Source organism: Oxyura jamaicensis, chromosome 10 (genome assembly GCF_011077185.1).
Source record: "Oxyura jamaicensis isolate SHBP4307 breed ruddy duck chromosome 10, BPBGC_Ojam_1.0, whole genome shotgun sequence".
In the NCBI taxonomy this organism is placed as follows: domain Eukaryota; kingdom Metazoa; phylum Chordata; class Aves; order Anseriformes; family Anatidae; genus Oxyura; species Oxyura jamaicensis.
Window position 1 is genome coordinate 2667997 of NC_048902.1, and position 24001 is coordinate 2691997.

The following is a 24001-nucleotide window of genomic DNA, read 5'->3' on the forward strand; positions in this document are numbered from 1 at the left end:
ACTGGGTGGAGAAAAAAAAGACCACTTAGCACACAAGGGTAACATAAAGCCAGGTGGGGATTAAGAAAAAAGGGCATTTATAGACAGGAATATCACACAGGAAATTCACTGTACAACCAGTTTAGCTTACTACTGACAAAAGGCTATGATATGAAATAAAATCTCAAAAACTTGGAGTTTCATCTTAAAACTATTTATTCATAGTGGCTATCTCAGATTCCTTATAATCATACGTAACCTCTTCCAAAAGAAAGCTCTGTTCTTAAAGGTGTACCTGCTTGCATATACTTCTAAGTCATAGAGCTCAGTATGCTTATAAACACAGATTTGCAAACATTTGAAGCAGCAATAGAAGTGCACAGAGTGCACAGGGAAATTATTGTGATGATGGGGGAGGCTGGGTGGTCATGGAAGTACTAGAAAACATTTATCCTATCTAGTGTAGTTTGCATTTCTGAAGAGACTGAAATATTCATTTGCAAAGTGAGTAGGCGGCAGAGACAAATAAAGGAAGAGGTATATTCTGCAACTCCTGAATACACCTATACAATAAAGAAGCATGTTAGAGAGAAAACTGTTTACTTAAAAAGATTCTGACCAATGCAGACAGTCAAAGAAATACATAGGTGTTTTTTTCTAGAAACTGTAGCTAGAAGCGTTGCTCCTAATCTTATAGAAAAACAAAAATAAAGAGCAATAAAAGAGGCTGTACATTGGAAAGAGTACAAACCAGACAGCTTTCAAATCTGGAGTATTTTAAACACAAATGAGCCTGAAGCTTTTGACAGGGAAGGCTAAGGTACCAATAAATGAAGGAGAAAATAATGTTTTCTATATAACAGCAACTCTACTGCTATGACCTCCTACTATACATACAAAATACAGGAAAAAGTCTTTATCTCTCTAAGGTTGTGACCATGGCAACCAAGTCTTACAAACAGTCAAGAGTAGAGTATTTCACTCTCCTAGGCAGCTTTGGACCACCAGATGTGACTAGCTAGAGAGTATTACAACATCTTATTCTTTTTCTGGACCAAGTACTACAAATTGTGTCTCTTGGTGTTAGTGCTGTCGGTGTTAGTGCTGTCCATGAAGTTCTCTGGGTTCTGCTTTTACTGAATGATGCATTTTTACTGGGGAGGTCATGCATATTATCTTTTTCAAGACAAGGTATTCACTGACATCACATGACCTGTCATATCATCAGGCTCCAGTGCTTTCTCTTTGCTGTCACAGCTAAAGTATTGAAAAGACATCCTCAATACTGCAGTGCTGCTGTGACCTAGTAACTCAGCTGAATTTTATAGCAGAGGTGATCTATGTGAATGAAAATTGTTTTTAGAATTGGTGTTATTTTAAGAGAACATGCAGCTAAGAACAAGTCTTTCTTTAAATTTACTAGTAGCCAAAACAATAAACATCACCTTTCAGACCAACTATCATCTGCATTATATCAGCTATTTCTTGGTGTTTTTATTTGCTATCAAAACATTCCTTTCCATAAATACTTTTTTCATCTGAAGAAATTCCACCTACTTCTTTTCTGTGCTGGTTGAGTCAGAGAAACAGAACTTAGACATTCCTCGCTATAAAATGCTTTATTTTTTATTTTTAAAGCAGTCCACCATCCTGATTCAAAACAGTATTCAAGCACTTGAAAAAAATATCTCTAAAATGCTAGCTCTATCACAAATATCAAATAGCATAAACCAGATGGAACAAGCATTGTGTTAAGTAAAAATACACAGTTCAAACCAATATCAAAACAAAAAGGTAAATAAATGAAATCTAACAAATATAGATGGAATAGACCAAATAATATCACACCTATTGAAATGCATTTATTCCTGAAATTATATTTTACTATGACTTCGGCACTGTATATAGGAGCATGTAGAATAGTTGTCACTGAGGAAAATGGACTTGGCAGACACTGTTGAGATTTTCACATTCAGAAGACTTCTGTCACATAGTCCAAGTGGTGAACGTTGACATTCTTCAGAATATACATTTTTAGAACTGCTTTAGTAAGTTTGTAAGAATATTCTTAAGTTAAAAAAAGGAATAAAGAACAATATAAAGAAAAGTCCTGAAATATTATCTACGTAGTGTGTGTTTACACAGCGTAGGCAGAAAAGTTCTCTAACACAGACAGTCCTCATCTCAAGATTTCTGCTGCAAACAAAATACCCTGAAAGAATGGCCAGTAGAACTCCCATTTGCTTCTTCACTCCACTATTCTAAACAGCTAAAGACAACAATCCTGTGTCAGGAATAGTTATCATACATTATATGTACTAAAAACTGAAGAAGTGATCAGTTCTGAACTTAAGGAAGATAAGCAATTTCACTATTTTTATATTGCCATATTAAACATGGAGCAAGATAATCACCCCTTAGTACCTGGAATTAAAGACATCAAATAGAGTTGAACTCCTCAGACCGCAATGACCATGTCAAGTTTTCCATTCCAATATGTTTTTTTTTGTATCCTACTTCATTATTAGCAATAAAGAATGGACATCAGCTATCAACTATAAGAAATTATACTTTTAAGAACATATAAAATTAATTCTATGTATGTTCCACTAAATATATATGAAACACATGCAAATATAAGGACATAAGTATATATCGTTTCATATAGCATATATTAAATATGAAAGTACCTTACTATTTTCTGCACAAAACACTTACCCTTAGCTTCTCAAGACTGAAGAAAAGACAATATTGCTTTTTCAACAGACCCATCCAAGATCCAGTAGCTTCTACATCACCAAGTTACTGAATAATTACTCAGATTTGGACAACTGAAATATTTGAGTGGAATCTACTTACTGACCTGAGGCTTACTTGCAAGATAACACAAAAAGAACAAAGTTTTAACTTAAAGGTTTGCACATGAAAAAACTGAAAAGCATGTATCTTCACATTTATGAATCATTTGAATTTTCAAAATACGCTAAACTAATAAGTGAGTGCTGATAATTTGTGTCTTAAAAAAAAAAATGACTTTAGTCTATCTGTATGACTTGTAATGTGCAGCTGGGGATATTTGATTAATTCTGCTTAGAGAAGACACTGAGATGTGACCTTATTGTTGTCTCCATCTTCCTCAAAAGCAGATGATCTTTTTTGTGACTGGTGATAGGACACAAAGGAACAAATTAACGCTGCATAAGGGGAAGTTCAAATTAGATATTAGGAAAAAGTTCTTCACTTAGGGAGTGGTCAGGTACTGGAGAGGCCCCAGGGAAGCAATCATGGGATGACATTCCTATTTATTCAGTGTTAAAAGTAACACAATGCAAATGATAACATGTCTTCTGCACAGAGCTACTAACAGAGAAATATTAGTTAAATCAGAAATTCTTTAATGTTGCACTGGATATTCCTAGAATGTAATGTTAGCCAAATAAGTTATTTTGCCTCTGGTTCAATAGTGTACAGCAGGTTCTCCCTTTCTCTAAGGATGCCTCTTAAGCATGAAGTGGGGAGGAGGAGGGGGAACCAAGATGTCAAGATGTTAACCCACGTGGTGTCTGCCCTAACTGTTAATGTTGAAGGTCAGACCATGACCTAAGAACAGAACAGCTAAATCACTAGTCTTTTTCTGAACACACAATGCTCCCTTCAGGGGAGATAAGTCTGAGTCTTCAATTAACTCCTAATAATGCAACAGAGATACCTAATATTTGATCCATAGTTTTGTATCAGGTGATATTTATTAACTGAAATATCAGAAAAAGTATCAACAAAAGTGTTTTTTGTATAAGCAAGCAGACTTCAGGTCCCATATTATGGGTGCATTCACAGACACGTACCTGACAAAGTGTTATTTAAACAAATCGTTTATCAATTTGTGTAATTCCAGGATAAAGAAAGCAAAGATATTGTGTGGGTACAAACTGAGTATGTGTAAAATGTGTGTAAAAGACTAATTAAATGATAGAAAAAACAGGCAAGTTGTAAACATCTTCTAAAGTACAGGGTTAGACAAGAAATTTTAGTCAAAAGACAATTCCAATGTCTTCGAAAAAAATAAAACATGTTATATACCATTTCTTCCTGATAATCTGGCATCTCTGAAAGCCCTCTACTACCTGTTTTCATTAATAACTACAGCAATTTTATCAAAAGCTTAATGTTAACTAGCCAAATATCTGATGAGAGTTTAATAGAACTAGTTAGGTGTTAACTGATTGAAATGCCTATTGCAGAAATTGGCACTTTTGAAGAATTGTGTAATACCATTTGTTACAGATGAAGTTCATTATCCTACCCACATGAACTGCATAGGAAGGAGACACTAGGTTGATTTCTAAGAAAACCTTTTCACAGTTACTGCATCTTACTCCTACAAATGTATAAGTGACTTAGACTTCTGACAAGGAACAAGGGACGCTGGAGATAAGCTTTGTTCGCCAGGAATACATGAATAAATAAACAGGCTTCACAGAAAGTTATTAATAAGCCTTTTCTCCCAATAATATAATGGGGTACCATATGAAAAATTCTTCCTGTACACATGTAGTGTTTCACAAAAAGTGTTACCAGATGTAGTTACCAAGGAATCTAAAACAGAGTTTATCAGCCCATGTCTTTAGGCTATGCAGAGGGCACTTGAAAATAAAAAAAAGAAAAAAAGAAAAAAATCAGTGACTGCTATGACCTTGACCTTAGCTATACCACAGCCTGCAGCATATGAGAAGTAAAAACACAGGATTTACCAGCTAGGCCATACTCTCCATTCAAGTCTAGTCTGACTGATGACATGAAATAAAAAGAGACAGAGAAAAAAGGAAAATGAAAGATATTAAAAGAGACTGTAAATCACTAAGTTTTGCAAAGACAAAGGGGTGAGAGGAGTACTTATGATTACTTCTACAAATATCTAAGCATAAATGTACAGTAACTTTAAGTTTATTTTGTTATAGTTTTAAGAGTTTCAGTAAAACTGTCTGGATTATTTAAATTTCATTATTTATGAATTTAATTTCCTTAATTGATTAATTTCTTCTGAGGTGAGTAAAGCTATCAGATATACTAAAAAGATGGTCTCCTTTAAAACAAAGAAAGGAAACCCCACATATCCTGCAGCTCATATAACAGTAGCATAGAGTTTATCAGAGACTTAGACCTTTTTGTTGGCACCAGTTGTAAAAAATATTGAAGCGTAGATATCTAAAAATGAACTCTAAATGGTGTTTTAAAGTGTTCTGGCATGTATGACTCTCAGACTTTCAATATGACTGAAGTTTGATCTATAACGCAACCACATATATGACAATTTTATTTTCTCCACAGGAATGATGCTTCTGAAATAGAGTTCATGTAACATTATGTAGTTAATGTGGTATAACATTTCAGGAAGTCTTTTTCTGAGATATTTCTGAACTAACTTCTTGCTTTTTTCATTAAAATTTTTCTTGTGATAAAAATGATCATGGAGACGGATTTGACTAGTAGGTTGACACGGCATATTTTAGGGCTGCCAATATCACTAAAGTGCTTTAACTTTTTTTTTTTTTAATTTTCTAATATCTTTGCAGTTTAAGTGCCTGAGCTAAAGTATTCTATGCCTGACAGCTACCTTAAGGTACTTGGGTTTGTAGCTTTTCCTCCCCTCTCAGCAGAAGTGTTTGAAATCATCTATTATTGCGATCATATTAGTATGAAACACATGGTGTTGCATAAAATCTTCATGCCTTAGAGCATGGACTCAAAACTGAATAGAACACTTCTGTTAAATACGTTGTCAATGTTGATGTCTTGTTCCCACCATAGTGACAACTTTTATTGAAGTGGATTATGTGGTATCGTTACCCTTTGTTTGCTTAAACCACAGGTTCATAAAGACTCCATCCCTTATGACAGCATATATAGATTTCAGTAAACAGAAGTCATAGCAATTCATTTTCTTCTATGAAAAACTATACACACATAGAAAATTGTGTAAAAATCAACATGGAGTTCTAGAGACAGGAAGGGATAGCAATGAATATCAGTTGAGATAGCTTGCATGTTTATGCAAGTATGATGTATTCTGCACATAACATTTTAAAATTATATAAGCCATTGGAATACTATAGGTGTTAAGTAAAGAAGTTAGAAGCCATGAGTCTGCACCTGGCAGGAAGATGCCAGAAGTTTTATTAAACCCTCATACTGCAATAGCCATCATGGCAAAATACATGAAGATATTATATTCATAAAAGGCTTGAAGAACTGTGACAGAAACTGGGAGTGCAGCACATAATGTAGATAGAAGCAAAATACTATGCAATTCTACACATTAGTAAGTGTCCTCCAACATCCAGAGGTGCATAAGAAAACTAAACATTGAAGGAATTTGTGCAGTTAGATTTATACAGGTGATCTTAACACTTGTAAAGTTAAGCTTTGAAAAGCTTGAAGATGCTAAGGTTACCTCCTCCAAACATCTCAAGCATAGTCACATAGCTAATTTAATAACTTGTTTTTCTTTAGCACTTTAGTTTTCAGAATGCTATAATTATTTCCTTTGTTATTTATAACTAATTTAATTACCCTGCATGTAATAAATGGTACAGAATATTAACATGTAAAAGCTAAGAGGTAAGGATCCATAAACAGTTCAGAAGAAGAGTGATCAAAACAGATGAACAAAAAAGTCAAACAATGCCTCATGAATCATATTTCCCAGAGCCCATTTAAAGTAGCTATAGTAAATTCACCATTACCATTAGTAGAAACAGATCATATCTGTATATTATTATTCTGACAGTGGAACAAAAAGGTTGATTAAGCTACATTATTCTATTTTTAACTCATAATAAGCATGTTGTTAAATAATAAAACAGAAGACGACTTGCAGGGAAAAATATATTAAGTTACTAGATGATTCTGCAAGCATGATGAATAAATTCATATTAAACTAGTACTAACTCAAAACTAAATCTACCTCCAAAAAATGAAGGGTGCTCTTTAAAGTCTGTCCATTCTTTCCTCAGTCTCCATATATATTAGATAGAAGTGTGGCTCCATAGATATGGTGTGTAAATTAGAAAGAAAACTGATCTTATTATTGCTGCATCTTATACTAATATTTACCTTTTAAAAAAAAAAACAAAAAAACTCAAAGATGCATTTACCTGAGCAGATAGTAAGAGCAATAGATAACAGCTGATTTCCTTATTGAAGTGGATTTAAAGTGGTGGCTATTGAAAAAAAATATTCTGCAGTCTAATTTAAATAAAATTTGTTATTGATTGTCATATTTGTCTTCTAGGACACCAGTTTGGAATGTATCTTGTATACATGCTATGTTAATATTCCATGTTTTATTAGATCAATATTTATTGCCATGGAAAGATATTCCACCTTAAAGGAAAGTCCCTGCTTCCATGTATTAAAGTGTAGGCAAAATATGTTAAGCTACACAAATATTAATTCATAACATCTATATTACTACTTACATATGTGCTCAGCAGCAACGTTCAAATTTATCATAGAATAATTTTAATTCTGTAAATCAAAGTACTAAGGATGAAATTCAATTCATCTTATTCTGGAATTGTAACAGCAGTGAACAATTCACTTAGACATTCTCCATCCCCCCAAGTCTTCTTGTAGTCATTGGAGAAGAAAAAATAAGCACTTGTGTTTATTCCTACTTCCTCCTATTCATTAAAGACAAAGCTCAAACTACTAGTTTATAGGTAGATAGCTAAGTGTAAATAAATGCCAAGATATTTAAGGTCAGTAGTAAATTCCATTTATTCAACTCTTGTCAGTTAATGCATTTCAGTATAAAGTATCCTTAAATGCCTTTTTTTTTTAGAGGTAGCCCATCATACTTGTTGGCAATTTCCCACTTACAAGGTAAAATAAGGTATCTTCAGCAATCTTATGAAAATTGTACAGGTTGTACATGAAGAAATACTGGTGTAGATTTAATCTGTGACAATGTTCCCATTCCATAAAACAAGAAAATAAAAGCCTGCTAAGAGACATTTTTAGCTTCTAAATGCTTTTTGAGAAGTGTTGGCCTCACTCATAGAAACTTGGAAGATTAATTGTAATGTATAAGAGTCTTTCATTTGCTTAAGGGTTCATGCTCTTAATTACCTGGTAGGACAGTTTTGAACCTAAAATGGTGTCACTGAAAGACAGTGATAGGTACTAGATGCCCCTAAACTTTTGAAGTCATTTGTCAAATTCAACAGAATTACTGCTGACTCTACAGCAGTGTAAATATTGAAATATTCATAGAAATTCCTTAATTCACATCCCAAAATTATAAACAGAGTGGCTTTATAAACAGACTGGCTGTTTTCCCAGTTATCCATTAACTCTAGCACAATAACTCTGTTCTTTTTTTTTTTTTTTTTTTTTTTTTTAAATTAAAAACTGCTAACAGTAATACATGAGCCTGACACAAAATCAGGTCCTCTGATGACTTTCACTTAAGGAAGCAAAGTTTCAGTCAGGAAACTAACAGTATAGCAAGAAGAGAAATACTTCTTGACTATAGAAATGACTAACATTTTAATCTTATGTTCATATCCCTAATGGAATCCAAACACAAGGCTGTCACTTAGACTATCTTCTTTAAATACCAGGGGACATGCTCACAGGTAACTGCATCAGCAAGTAGTACTTTGCATGTCTATCCATTAACCAACAGATGAAATTAATGAAACTCTGCTTTGTTCCTGCTGAGTTCTGTCTGTGATGCTGTATACATCTTTCCCTGTACATCTGAATAACGCTCTGTCTGCCTGAGTGATACTGAATTATCTGCATAGCTCCTGATCTAGGTCAGGCCAATTTCAACAATCAATGCTATGACCTCTCATGTTCTCCTACATGAAGTATATAATTTACATTAAACTAACTACAGCTTATCCTAATAGGCTTTCCTGGGTATTCTCTCTAAATATCATTTTTTCAGCTATATTTCAGCTATATATTTTCACCAATACAGAAGAGGAATACAGAAGCTATTTGCTAACATAGCAAATAACTGCATCCCTTATGTACCAGATATTCCTTAGTTGTGGTGATTGTAGTTCTCCTTCTGGCCTGATGTTAGTAGCAAAAGATACAAAAACATCAAATAAAGGTACTTTTAACTATCTTCACCCTTCTTGGTTATATAATAATACATGAGCAGTGGCATCCATTTTACTTCCTGCAAAACAGGCATTATTTTCATAGCTAGAGGAGACAAATACACCCTGATTTGTCTCTCTGGTATCATTACAATCCTATGCTATTAAATCTCAATGATTCACAAAGAATTCACTATATTTTCACTAGAATACGGTTGCAACTGAGGTATATTTGTCTCCCTTTCAGTCCCTTAACTTCTTGGTCTGCTTTGCTCATTGCACTGTGATAGAAAGGATTAGTCTTTTATAGTTGACTGCTAAAATTCGCATTTTAGCTTTACTTTTCTACAGATTTTGAGAATCAAAATAATTTTCCACTTTGCTAAGCACACACAACAACAGCACTGAATTCACACCACAATAAGTACTGCCCATGAGTCTTTTTTTTTTTTTTTTTAAAGCTAAGGAAGAACCTCTTCTCTCTGCAGTGTGGTGAAAGTACCCCTACTGTCAGGATTAAATTCAAAGCCCTACACTGCTTAAACATCACTTAATTTTGCAAAATGCCTTTTTTTTTTCTGTGCTGACATGGCTTTCTCTAACAATATACATTTAAGGTCCCTTCCAGTCTGAGCCCTTATATCATTCTATGATTCATTAAACGCTTTTTTCTAGTTTATAACTGTGGACTTTGAAGTAAACACAGCCTAGACACTGACTGCACTGAAATGATTTGTGAAGCAAGCTGTGGTTTCAGTGTTACACAGGACACATGTAAAACTGTTTTCATGCAGTATTAATATGCTCTGCATTTCAGTGGTTATAGACTCATTATGTATTCTTTCCACCACACAAGGCACGTTACTCTGAACAGCACAGAAACACTATATTGCAACATCCAGTGCCAGTACATTCTCCAATGTTCTGTATCAAAGTTCAAATAACTGCATTTATTACACTTGTGAATAAGTCTTAATTTGGAGGAAATCTACAATTTAACTTGGAATACTCACTTTTAGTTTTCCAAACTACACAGTTGTGAGCTTCACAATTATATCTAAGGTTTTTCAAATTAATTTTGCTGAAGAAGGCAGAATTTCATGCTATAATTTGGTATTGTTAAAACAGTAAATTTCTTTTCTTAATTCAAGAGAGCACATTGTTTTTAAATCATAGCTTCCAGAAATATTCAGCTCAATTCACTACAATATCAGCTAATGATCCAATTGTCAGGATCTGACATAAGCTATTTTATGTCATTAGTGACATTTAAAACTTCCATATGTTTCAAGATATCTTGCTTGTTATATTAAACTTAAGCTTCCTAATTAAAATGTTCTATGTATTAGTACTTCTGCTTCAGTCATCTGTAAATTAGGTTTGTATAGCCTAACATGACAGACAGACAAAACTTAGGTGAACATACAACTTATTACCTGTTTCAATTTCCCAAACGTACACTGAATCATCTTCACATCCAACAATTAGCAGATTTTCAACAGGGTTGAATTTGATCTTCTTCACAGGAAACAGATGCTTTCTGGCATGTAGGAGACACTCTCTCTTCTGAAGGTGTAGAATAGCTACTGAGTGATCATTGCACACACAGCACACTATGCTGTGATCTTTAAACTGTAGAACAGATTAAGAACTTCATTATCAGTACTGCAACAACAGCTATGACCACACCACTGTTACAAGACTGGAGCAATTTCCTAGTGATTTATTTCTTGAAACATACTAGTTTGGGAAAATATTTTATTTCAGCTTATTTCTCCAATGTGTTCTTAGCAGACTAGCTGTAAAACTAATACACAAATAGGAAGATACACAGCCCACTCTGATTTTTCAAATGAGAAATTTAAATACCATTAATCCACAGTACTTAGCCTGACAAAACAGTGATTATATAACAAATATATAATTACTTTCTCTTCAAGGATAACTGCAAATAAAGGCATTAACATAAGCCAAACTGTTAATCATGTGATATAAAATTATATCAAGTCTTAAGGCACAAAAGCCAAGGGCAATATATTTCTAATGAAAAACAGGTATATTGCAGTGTAATTTAAAATTGTATGGAATTGGTTCTTCAAAGCCTTCCCTTTCTGCTAGGAATTTTTGGTGACATAAAAGAATTCACACTATGAGAAATTTCAGCCCTTTAAAGAGAACTGGATCATCATCCAAGCAGGTATTAAATCCTATCTAGATTCCAGAAAGTGCTAAGGAACCTTACAAACATTAAGAACTTGTGCCAGGCCTCTAGAAGGTATTAAAATCACATCACTGCTAAAGGTCTTGTAGACTACTTAATCTTAATGTTATCATTAAGTAAACTCAGCCAATTATAGGTATCAACTGTCTTCATAGGCTAAGAAAAGTGAAATCCCAGCCCCATGAAATGCAATGGGGACAGAATTTATTCAGTGATTCTGCATAAAGGTTTCAGTAATTTTCCCATCTGATTTCTTACTTCAAAATTAAATTAAAACAAAGCAAGTTTTTCTAAAGCTTATAAAAACACAATTGTGTACATACAAAGGACTACAGAGATCTGTCAGGAACCAAATAAAGCCTTATAGATTGAAATACTATTTAGATTGAAATATTATTGGTCTAATTCTTGTCTTACTACATCTTGTCTTACTAAATCCCTAACCTTACTGATTACACTTCTCAACTTCAGTAGTAGATAACAGATTAAAATAGCTTTATAATCATGTTAAAAAGTTATGAGTAAACTGTTAAGAACTTCAATTTACTACATCACTTTTTTCACACTTTTCTGAACCTCTGAAATTACAAATTAACAAAAAGTCACCCCCTTAAAGTTAAAAGTAACTTTCAAACAAGACAAGTAATTGATTAGTGAATGTAAGTCAAAGACAAAATGTCACAGAAGTACCACCAGATAGTGTTTTCTTCTTGTATATACAAGTATACTTAACTATATATAAAGTATATATATTTATATTTGTATCTATATTTGATGCCTTTTATTATGTTTTTACTTACATTGAAGTTTCCTGGAGATCGCAATAGCTCTGTCACTGGACCAGCTTGCAGAATAAATTGGTGCAAGATTTCTCCAGTAAATATATTCCAGCAGATCACAACAGAATCCTGTCCCCCTGATAGCAGCCAGCTTGGATCAAACCTGACTGATTTATCATGTGGATAAAGTAAACATGTGACTCTGCTACTATGACCATTCAAAACTTTATGTGATAGATTACCTGAAACAAAAATTTTTGTTCTTTAAAAATAAAAGGTTATCATTATTAAATTAAAATTAAAATAAACACATTTGCTAATACATTGATTCAGAAAAAAATACAACTAAGAATTGTCATCCAAACAGTTTTAGGCAAGACATCCATAGGATCAAACAATTTTAGACATGTTCCCAAAAGGGAGGACAAAGACCTACATTTTGAGATTCAACTACTAAGATGTATCCTTTTCATTCCTTCGGTGGAATGATCTTTTTGAGGGAAAATAAAGAAGACTAGTGCCCCTATCTTGACATCCTGCAACTCAGGTTCCAGGTGATTTCACCCCTGCAGCCATTCCCAGATTCCTAAGAGTGCAAAGCACCTTGGTAGTACTGAACTGTATCTTAAGTCATCTACCAAGGGAGGGAAAAGCCCATCATAATCCTCCTTTTCTCATTCAGAGCCTGACTATCACCTTCACTTTCAGTGAATTTTTACAGGGCTCATTGAAGGGGATATTGGAAGTACGAAGTTTTCTGTGCTTGGCTGAGATAATAGGTAAAATTGTTAAAACTTACCTTTCAAAGACACGTTTTCTAAAAGTCTTGCTCTTGCTGTTTTTAAGCCTAGTGTTACAAAAATTTCCCCATTTTCACAGCCACAGACAAGCTTATCAAGATTGGGTATGTACACAGAGGAAGTCACGACTGCACTTTCAGTTCCATATTTAGATGCACAAAGATGATCAATAATGCCCTCTGACATGGAAAGATTTTTATCAAAGTTATCCTGAAGACTCCATATTGCTGCAATTGGGATCTCTGGAGAGGGGGTGGGGATAGGGGGTGGAGAGAAGCAGGAACATTTGTTTTAACTCAAAACCAAACCAAAACCAAACATACATTTTAGCTTCTCCATAATTTCCCTAACTTATCCCTTCTGCATCCTGAAGTTGGAAAGTCAGCGCCATTCCAACATTGGATCATATCTTCTTACTAAAAATCTCTTTTTTTAAAATTATTACCTGTCCATGAAAAGCCACAAGTACGATCAGCTAAGTAAATTTTGATGATGTTTAGTAAAAATGTGTTTATAGACAGGTGGAAATAGGTAGATTTGTTCAGTTACACAAAGAAACTGTGTCCATTCCTGGACACTATTATTTGGTGTTGCTCCTAATTAAAGGCAATCATCACAATATATAGATGAGCACTAATTTTTTAGTGTTATTTTTTTTTCCCATAATAAAAAGCGTTCATGAAAATTGACTTAAAGACATAACTAAGGATACTGTACTGAGAGTATAGATTTTCCAGACCTTTTGGTGAACCATCAAACATTGATGCAGGGACATCAGGAACATGCCACAAAGTGATTCTTCCTGAAGCTTCACCAGAAAAAAGAATCTTATAAAAAGGCTCCTTCCTTTCATTCAGAAAGCCCATAACAAAAGGGAAACTCTACCAAAGAAAACAAGACAATAAATAAATAAACAAACAAACAGTAAATCAGTCTTCTATTGTGGAAAAACTGATAAAATAATACAATAATTAAGTGCAAATTCAAAGTTTCTAACATCAAAAGCCATAGAAATCTAAAACAAATAAAGGTTGAACACTCAGCTGTCACTAAGCTCTGCTCAGACCAGGTCTACTCTGCCTGGTGCAAGACCTCAAAGAACTCTGCTTTGCCAGTACCTCTGGCTGAACCTACATCTCAAATGGAAAAACATACTTGGAGAGATCCCTAGGTTCACTGCCTCTAAGTGAAGACTCCATATTATCAACAGTGTACAGAATATGAGAGTATGTTTATATATTGCAATTTTAAAATAATATGAGCTGTCCTGCAACTTTAAAAGTTGGAGTATATTTATCTCAGAAAAAAAATGTTTAATATTCCATGAGTACTAGAAATCTGTATATTTTCTTCGTCCATAGGTATAACAAAGTTTTTATCCTGTCAGTTGCACCTAGACTATGTAACAATCTACTGGTGACTTGTCAAGATTTAGTGGTTAAATAACCTTCATTCCCAAATATGAAGAAATATGAAATTATTAAATACCACAAGTGAGGTGCCTAAGGGGAAACTTCTAGAGGCTCAAAACTAGAGGAATATCCTCCTCAACTGGAAGTTAACAAAATAAGGCATCTCCAGGTATGTTTACTTTACTAGATTTTAATTTAGACCAGTTTAGGCAGTTTTGTTGTGTCATACAAATTGGCTATAAAAATTATTCAGGCAGGAGGGTAAACACTTGAGAAGAAATATAAGAAAATATTATTGACATTATTAAAAATGCATATATTTAGAAGGGGTCAACATATCTTCCTTCCATCATAGTAACCCTTGTATTTGCATGCATTCTGGTTGTTTATTTTCCCCCACGATAGATGAATTTTGGCATCTTTCCACAGTTAGGAACTCTGTTTTTAGATCAGAAGAATTGTTGGGGGTGACATGACTGGACTGTTCTATTTTCCTTCAGCTGAAATAGATACCTGTCAGGCTTCAGAAAAGTATGCAATACAAATGCTTTCTAAGAGCTTAACCCCTGCATAGATTTTCTACTTCCTAACTTCTATCTATTTTTCAGTTTTTCTGTCAGCTAGTTTTCTTTATCTATTTCACTCTGGTCACACAAGGCAAGACAGTAAACCAAGATGCAGATTTCAAACAAAATAGCTTAAGTGAACTCATCCAAGCAGTAACATCAAAATTGATGTGATATACCCTGCCAATCATAAATTCTTAAACAGAAGTAAATATCACCTACTTTAATTCTTCCTCTTCTCTTACCAAAGAAGCTTTTTCAAGGCAGAGGCCATGGTTCTAAAGAGTCATGGGTCTATTTTATGCACCCTGAGTACTGTTAGTCCACACACAATGTAAGTTAGGCATGTGATTATGCCTCTGAAGGCTCAAGATAACAGTATTCTAAATAAAGTGTCACAGACTCAAACCCCTTCAGCTTAAGATAGGTACACATGGGAACAACCTATTTACACAATTTCACTGAAACTTGCATGCATTTCTTAATAGAAGAAGAATGGAACAACTTGCTTACATTTTGCTCACTGTTATTTACAGATGTGCAAGTAAACGGTTCTAAAGCTATTTTAGACCACATAAAGAAAAGCTCTCCCTCTATTACAAAATCAGAAAAAAGTCTGTAGCTGAGACACAGGATTTCTGTAAAAATTGCCAGAAAAATAAGACAATACATTATGAACGTCTCCAAATTTACAGTGTTCAAATGAAGGAATATCTTACTCTTTTTATATAACATTCAGATTTGTTGATATTTAAACAATTTAGGGATCATTCTGGTAATTTACTAAAAACATACAGTAGATTTTGAAGCTGACTGTAGTTCTTTTTGAATTTACCTTATTTTCCTTCAGACCAGTAAAGCAGAGTAAATGAGGATAAACAGTTTCTTTCAGCACCTTCCCATCTGCAGGATATATGCTTTTAGAAAGCCCACTGCATAATTTAAAAATAAGAGGTTTAAAAAGTTAGTTTTAGAAAGCAGAACGGTAATGTCCAAGATCCACACATTAAATTAAAAGTTACCAAGCAATTACAAGCGACTCTGTGAAATCACAGCACCAGCTGCCCAAGTTCTACATGGCTAATCTTATTCCTGTGTCCCCTGCTGTGTCAAACAAAGGCTAAGGGCTGTCAAATTCAGGGTAAATCTTTGAGTGCCAAAGTGGTTTTGTTCAGGTTTTTGATCATTTGCAACATGCAGAGATTTTCCATAATAAACCTCCCAAAGTTCATCTTGTACCTGAACTTTTAGTGTGAATTTCCCATCTGAACCCACCTGTTTAGCAGCTGGTAGATGTAACTGTAACCATCTTCTGTCCAGATGATAAGTCTGTAAGCTGCTAGTACTTCACCACCAGCAAAGCACTGACCACTTTTACTGAACTCAGTACACAGCAAGGAGAAATCACAATAATCATAAACCTAAGATCAGAGAGGAAAAAAAAAGTAAAATATAAACAAACAGTACTGATTCATTTTAATTCAAGCTAGTTTTTGTGCAAAGGATCAGTAAGTAAAACATTAGCTTGACTTTGTAGTGAAACTACCTCTTATCAAGACGAGGCAGATTTTATACCATCAGAATACCATAATATCAGAATCAAAAGATCTCAAAGATAAACTGACAAGAAATAAAATTAAAGGCTTCTACTATATTAGTAGATTTTAGATAGGGTTTAGGTTTTGTTTTGTATTTATTATATAACTTAACAGACCAGTAAATATTAGAAATAATTAATTTAGTATGTAACAAATATGACATTGAAGTCTAATAGACATTTAATATGTCTGTTGGCATTCTTTAAGAATTCTGTAAAATAATCTGCTGGTGTAACCAAAGCATATTTTAACAGAACAGATTTTCTTCTGTGTTTGGGAAACAGATTCTTCTTTTTCACAAATTGAAAGTAAAGAATACCTATAAAACATACATGTAAACCCATTTGCTTGGGATAATTCTTATAGCTTTTCCACTTATGAAGACTAAAAAAAAAAAAAAAAAAAAAGCTTGTTTCCTCTGACCTTGCCATTTTAAGCCAGAACAGGATATGAGCAAGGCAACCTAAGATAGTTGTTTGTTTGTGCATGTTCCTAATAGCCTCACACAGAGTTCTCTTAGCCACATTCAATAACTTATTCCAACAGTTTGAAGAAATTCTCATTCCAAAAATCTTTCTATGAATTGCTTGTATGGAACATAGGACTTCTGAGATAATTTCCTCTATACTTTCATTACTATAAGTCGAGTCACTAAGCACACATGAATCTCACACATACCACATACACTTCTAATTAAGGAGTAATATTATAATCTTTTTCTTTAAAGCTATATATTCATTAACACACACAAAAAAAATAAAACAAACATCTTACACATCTGTACCACTACTTTGAGCAGTAAAATACTCAAATGCATAATGGAAGTGTTACAAGAAACGTGTGTCTCTTGTTTTCTATAAATCTGTACAACACTTTTCACAATGAATGTTACTTTCATTTCACATAAAACGTATCTATTGTATATAGAAAGCTCATCAGTGATTTTGTACAGACTAAATAGCACAAGAGAAGTCTGAAGAATATCCTACAAGTGTATTAAAGCTGACTCAAGTTTATGTGAATTCTGCACCCCACCCACCAGACAGTACTGTTTGGATCAGGTCCTTATATTAAAATAATTGAGCTATTAGCACAAAAGGAATGTCACAACCAAGGTGAAAAATACTGAGTTTTCACACCATAGTTCAGATCAACTTTAAAAAACACTAAATTACATTTTCGGGAACTACACAAACATGTTTTCTTACAGCTAAAACAGAAAGTGATAGTCTGGGCTGTTTGTTTTCGCTGGCTACTGTTAACGGTATTGAGGATATTAGCCCTGATGAAGCAAAGGCTTCTAGTTACTGAGTCACCGCTGACTGTTTACCGCTGACATACTTAAATGTTTTTTGTGCATAGAACCATAGAGTTGCTTGGATTGGAAGGGACCTTAAAGATTATCTAATTCCAATACCCCTGACACAGGAACACCTTTTACTAGACCAGGTTGCTCAAAGCCCCGTCCAAACTGACCTTAAACACTTCCAGGAATGGGACAGCCACAGATTCTCTCAGCAACCTGTTCCAGTTCCTCACCACCCTCATAAGGAATAAATTTAATATCTAATCTAAACCTATTATTTTAATTTAAAACCATTACTCTTTGCCCTATCACTACACTCCATGATAACGAGTCCAAGACTCTCCAGCTTTCCTGTAGGCTCCCCTTTAGGTATTGGCTGGTTGTAATAAGGTTTCCCCAGAGCCTTCTTTTCTCCAGACTGAACAACCCCAACTCTCTCAGCCTGTCTTTGTAGGAGAGGCACTCTAGCCCCTTAATCATCCTTGTGGCCCTCCTCTGGATTCTTTCTAATACTTTCATGTCCTTCTAGTACATGTTTGTCTCCTTTTGAGATACACTGCTGAGAAGGTTATAATATACCCTGTTCTTTAAGCATGAATAATACTTGAAATATACTTACTATCCTATCAATCTCATGACAAACTGTTAAAGCAGAAATACATTAATTAAAAATAAATGCTTATCTCAGTCAGGCAGTTAAAATAACAGGAGAGGACAGCACAGCAAGCATTTTAACTTAAGAGAAAAAGTAGTGTTTTCATGAAAGAATTAATCAACCTTTCAAAGTTATTAACAAAATTAAATAACACTCAATAACATACCTGCCAGCATACAGAGGTCACAACTAGAAGGAGCCTTTCTGTGTAAGTGCAAAACCGTATTGCTTGACAGTTTAAACAGTCCAGAGATTTTGATTCCTTTTCACATACACCTTGCCTCTCCTTCACAGCACAAAGGGAAAAAGCACCATGCGAATTATTCCAGATAGCTTAACTTTTAGAATAGAAATAAACATTGAAAAAATGTTTTGATGTGTATTTTCAGTGTAAAATATTATTGATTAAAATTGTGATAGGAGAACAGCGTTCATGAGTAGTGTGCAGTAGGGCTCACAAGTACTGTGTAACCAAAACACATTCTGTATTGCTTAGATCTTGATCTCACTTGAAGTGATAACGAGCATGCAAAAGAGCTAGAGGCAGGTTATAGAGTTATGGATTGAATCTGCTGCCATGAATATATACTAAGTATTCTTCAGTCAAAAAAAATAGCTTCAACCACCCATAGTGACATTATCAGATTCAAAATAGCTAAAGAATATATTGCATTCCCAGTTATCCAAACCCAACCATTGTATTCCAATTCTAGCACCTGTGCATGTCAAGTGACAGCTGTTGATATTATCATAAAATTGAAGAGAATGAGTTTGAAAATGGACAAATAGGTCATGACAGAGTAACTGTTTTTCAAGTGAAGACAGTATAATAAAAAATAGAGGAAAGACTAGAAGACCACTTTGAGAAAAAGCAACAAGAATGAAGAGGAAGTACAAAGAGTAAGTTTTAAAGAGCTTTGAGTTTAAAGGAATGAAAGGGTTTCAAGAACTTAGTGACATTATTGAGACAGTAGAAAAGCATTACAGCTTCAGCACCACACAATATGGAAAGATATGAAGCCTGAGTAGAAGACTGCAGTTAAGAGCTGTCCAATGGCTCAAATAATTTTAAATTGCAATAGGGGGATTTTTTCCTCCTCAATTTTTTGGAGACTTAGTGAGGACTAACATCTTCATCAAGGACACAGACAATACTAATCAATCTGGTTTAATGCACATCCAGAAAATTCTCACTCATCTATACTCTGTTTCAGTACATCCTTCACTTGAGGATATTACTATGTTTGTTATTGTTCCAGTTATCATTTCACAGCTCATACAAACTGACCTGTATGCTAGTCAGAGATGAAGATAGCTCCCATACTTTAAGAACTCCAGTTATAGACACCGCAACCAATGAGTCTTCTGTGAAAAGACAGTGAGACAATTTGATACCAAGTCCAAACAGTGCCTAACACTGAAGGAGAACCTTGGTATAGACACTGGTGTTGTACGCATCACTAAACCTGATGGATTCTGTGGGATACTGTTTAAATGAAATATTAAACAACTAATTTGTACATTGAAATACAAAGCATAAAAGCAAATAGTGAATAATAATTTTGCTTCATAGCTATGTTCCAATAGAAAATAAAATAGGGGTTCAACACCCAATAATTTCCCTGATATTACCAAATTAATTTGTAATTGCACGTTAAAGTAATGAGTTGCTTACTATTGTAGAGATCATTTTTTTTCCTCTAAGAAAGATATTGAATGAAACATGACCAGCATTAAGTACATAAACACCTTTTAGATACCAACAGTGAAACATTAACATCCTGTAGGTAACTGCTTTGTAAAGCATTAGATATTGGTAAATATAAGTTTCTACTATCTATAAAAAAAAAAAAAAATGTAAAATGACCTACATAAATACATCTATAATGTATACCTTGAATTCTTGCAGAGTGAACAATACACATACAATTTATCCAATCAGAAGACTGAGAAGACAAAATGTGTAGAACACCCAAAGTTTTAGCATCAATAATAAGAACATCTTGATATTCTCCACAACAAAGAAGCCAGCCTTCACCTGTCATTCGGAATGAGCAATGGTAGTACTGTGCAAATGGAGAGAAGAGTCAGCATACAGAGCTATGCAAATGCACATGCATATTTTTTTTACATTAAGCATATTATACTTGGATTTTTATTTAACAATTAAAGAATTACTAAAAATAGTTATAGTAAATAACATGAGTCAATACCACCTTTTGCCTATGATACAAGTGTTCCATATACATTTATAACAATTTAATATAAACATATTTTAAAAGAGGTACTTAATATTAAAGTGCTATCTGCCCTGCCTGACTACTAGGACTTTTGGAAACAATCAAGGTGTTAATTCTAATTATAAATTGCTAAGGAATTTGCTACTTGTTTCTCTGAGATCAACTGTTTGGAGAGAGATAAGATCAAACTCCTATTACCAAGAGGTACATAAGGACATGGGAGAAAATTCAGGTAAAATCCATAGAGGATTCATAATGAATTCTCAAATATTTTCCAGAAATAATTTTTACTCTGAGATACTATTCAGTATGACACTAATTGCTTTAGTGTTCAAAAGAACAATTCTCAAAAATCAAATAGAAGAAACACAGAAAAGTACTTGAGAACAGATGACAAAGGTGCAGGGTGACTATGAATATTTTTTGCAAGGTGTCTTATGTGCAAGCATATTTGCATTTCATGTTATATCTGTTCATAATTGTACACAACTGCTATAAATACATAAGCAATAGCGTCTAAAAAAGCTTTCAAGCTCTCATTTAAGGATTAACATCATGTTATCATGTAGTCAGAGACAAGAATCCAATAACCTTAGAGTTTTGCCTTTTGCTTCAAATTCTCTGTACTAACTTCAGCTACATAATTCTCAGACTATCAGTTAAATAATTGAAGTCTAAATAACTGAAGTCTAAAACCAAAAGATAAGTGAGAATAGGATAACTATTGTCACAGAAATAAACAATCAGAAGGAAAAATGCTTAGAAATAGGAAACATTTGTAACTGGTACTCTTAAACTAGGCTAGAACAGGAATATTTGTATAGCCAGTCCTGTAAGTAGAGATTCCACACTGCTTAAGGTCCCACAAATGGTTAGGAGTTGACCTGGTGTTAAGTTTCATTTCAAACTGCAAATATTGTTTGTACTGCTTGATATTTGCAATTTACACCAGAACCATCTATGCTGAACAAAAGGAAACACTAAATAAGATAGCATTAACTAAAAATAAAGCAACATTTTAAAACAGTGATGTTAAAGACAGCATGCACTACATTTCCCAGGCAATTATGTTCTATATGAAATTATGCTTCTTCAGGTCCTATTATACCACACACAGCTGTTCTTCAAAGGAAAAAAGACAAACAGAAGAACCACAGCAAAACAAAAAAGCTATTACTAATACTTGAAAAGTGAATTTTAAGAATAACTTTTTGTCCTAGTCACATTTTCTTTCCTATGAAAGTTTTCTTCTTAGATATTCATATTTTCCTTTAGCCATCTTGTCAAAGCTATAGATGAAAAATAATTATTTAGCCATAATTAGACTTCTCACCTCTTAATAGAGAGCTAACAATTCTGAAGTATTTGTTTCTCCTACTTGAAGGATAAGAATTAAGCTTCTGTTTCTGATCATCACAAAAGGACACACATTATCAGATAATCAGCTAGGCCAGATCTGTCTGCTTCTTTGCAAACTTCTCCACAACTCACTGTTGAGATCTAATTAAGCAACGCACAGATCATACTGTGCCTCAATTACATAACTGGGGGCATTAATGTTGCGTGTATATACAAACAAAAGCATATATGCTTTATTATATACACATAAAATTAGAGGAATAGCTTTTTATGCTGTTTATATATGCACTGGTGTTTATGTATAAATAAACATACATTGTTAAGAAGGTATTAATCAATATTTTTTACTTGGTAGTTTACCTAAGCTTGTTCTTCTTCCCTTTATCTATGACAGTTATGTTTGAATTCATCACATCGACCAAAACATTGACATGAAAAACATGATGTCTTCTGGAAGATTTGAAGAATTTGAATGCTGAATTCACCCCTAGTTTAAGGGTCACATAAGAAGTCAGTGAGGTCTCAGATTCTCATCATTTGGAGACTTAGTTCCACCATAGACTTCCTCACTGAACATAAGCAGAATTTTAATTAACCAAGGATCTTCTTTTACTAATGCTTCCAGAAATAAAAGCATCTCTGAACCAAATTCACACATACTGGGCTCCTAAATAATACTTGTGTACACACACATTTTAAACACCCTCATACTCCAATATCTGGATATTTAGTGTACCTGATACAGTTAAAGCTAAAAACTTGGGATCATCTGAAGAAAGATTTAAACTAGTTTGGCCTCCGAACAACAACAACAAAAAAAAAAACACAGTAATCTGCCCCTGAATTCTGCAATGAATGAAAGTGCATTTTTGGAAGTGGGGCAGAGCAGTCTTTTAGAAGATAGTCATTAAGCATCAAAACCTTTCAGACATGTTTGACAATAAGATCTTATGCGAACTGGCTCACTATATTTGCCTTGATTGCATGTAATTCAAAAATCATGAACATTAAACTTTAAACTTTAAACATTAAACTTTAGGTTCCCATGCCATTTTAACACAGGACTAAAGTAAAGATTACACAGTGGCACTTTACTTGATGACCAAACTTTATAATATATTAAAGTGACATGGCATTCTAGACATCTGTGGCATAAAACCAGTTTTATTTGAATAATGAGTACAGATGAACATAAATTCTAGTTATTTTCTTAGAAGGTCAAAAGGAAAAATAACAAAGCTAATGCAACAAATTTTCTTTGAAGTCCATTTTAGCTATGTTTAAAACTATGCTTCTGAAAAATCACATTAATAAAGCAAACTCTTGTAATGAGCAGACATTCCATGAAAAGTTGCTATACTTACATAGATTGCTGTGTGCCTATAAGGAAGCTTTGCGTTCTCAATGCACTGTCCACTAGTGACATTCCAAACACACATCTCCCTGCCAAAAACAATTTCATATTATTCTGTCATTTCCACTCAATTGGCTGGAATAATTTTGCACCACCAAGTTTTCTTTAGTGCTGTACTTAAGTGCAGTCTGATCGTTCATGGGGCTTTTTGTTACAGATTACTGGGTAAGAAAATGTTGTGGTCATTAGCAGGGGATGACATACAGTATCTGTTTCTTTTTGTTTTGGTAATTACACCCTGCTACCTCAAAGCAAACCTGACTTTAAGGCCAACTCTTGTCTGCAACAAATTGTAGGTATACTGCCATTACAGCTCGTCAAAGTGTCACTGTAACTATCATTCGTTGGAATGACATCCTCCTGAAAATGATTCATTTCACTGAACTTAAACCACGCGTTTTGAAAAACAAAAACTGAATGCTGCTGCAGAACAGACATCGAAGGGAACTGATGCATTCTGTTAAGACTAAACATCGCCACCGTGAGGCTGTTCCTGAACCGTCTTGATAACTAGAATGTGCAAGAATTACAGCTGCACACCATTACTTTTAAGTGT

General features: G+C 33.9%; 1 protein-coding gene across 8 annotated transcripts in view; it reads right to left on the bottom strand.

The window, feature by feature from the left end:
• Nucleotides 1-24001, bottom strand: part of WDR72 (WD repeat domain 72) — a 122397-nt gene that overhangs the window by 85314 nt on the left and 13082 nt on the right. For all 8 annotated transcript variants that reach the window (XM_035335687.1, XM_035335688.1, XM_035335682.1 and 5 more), the window contains 10 exons: nucleotides 23396-23474; nucleotides 20327-20498; nucleotides 19721-19797; nucleotides 18599-18718; nucleotides 16149-16294; nucleotides 15709-15805; nucleotides 13635-13776; nucleotides 12895-13137; nucleotides 12117-12337; nucleotides 10532-10727 (listed from right to left, as the gene is read on the bottom strand). In XM_035335687.1, coding sequence (XP_035191578.1) covers nucleotides 10532-10727; nucleotides 12117-12337; nucleotides 12895-13137; nucleotides 13635-13776; nucleotides 15709-15805; nucleotides 16149-16294; nucleotides 18599-18718; nucleotides 19721-19797; nucleotides 20327-20498; nucleotides 23396-23474 — 1493 coding nt within the window. The remainder of the gene's footprint in view (nucleotides 1-10531; nucleotides 10728-12116; nucleotides 12338-12894; nucleotides 13138-13634; nucleotides 13777-15708; nucleotides 15806-16148; nucleotides 16295-18598; nucleotides 18719-19720; nucleotides 19798-20326; nucleotides 20499-23395; nucleotides 23475-24001) is intronic.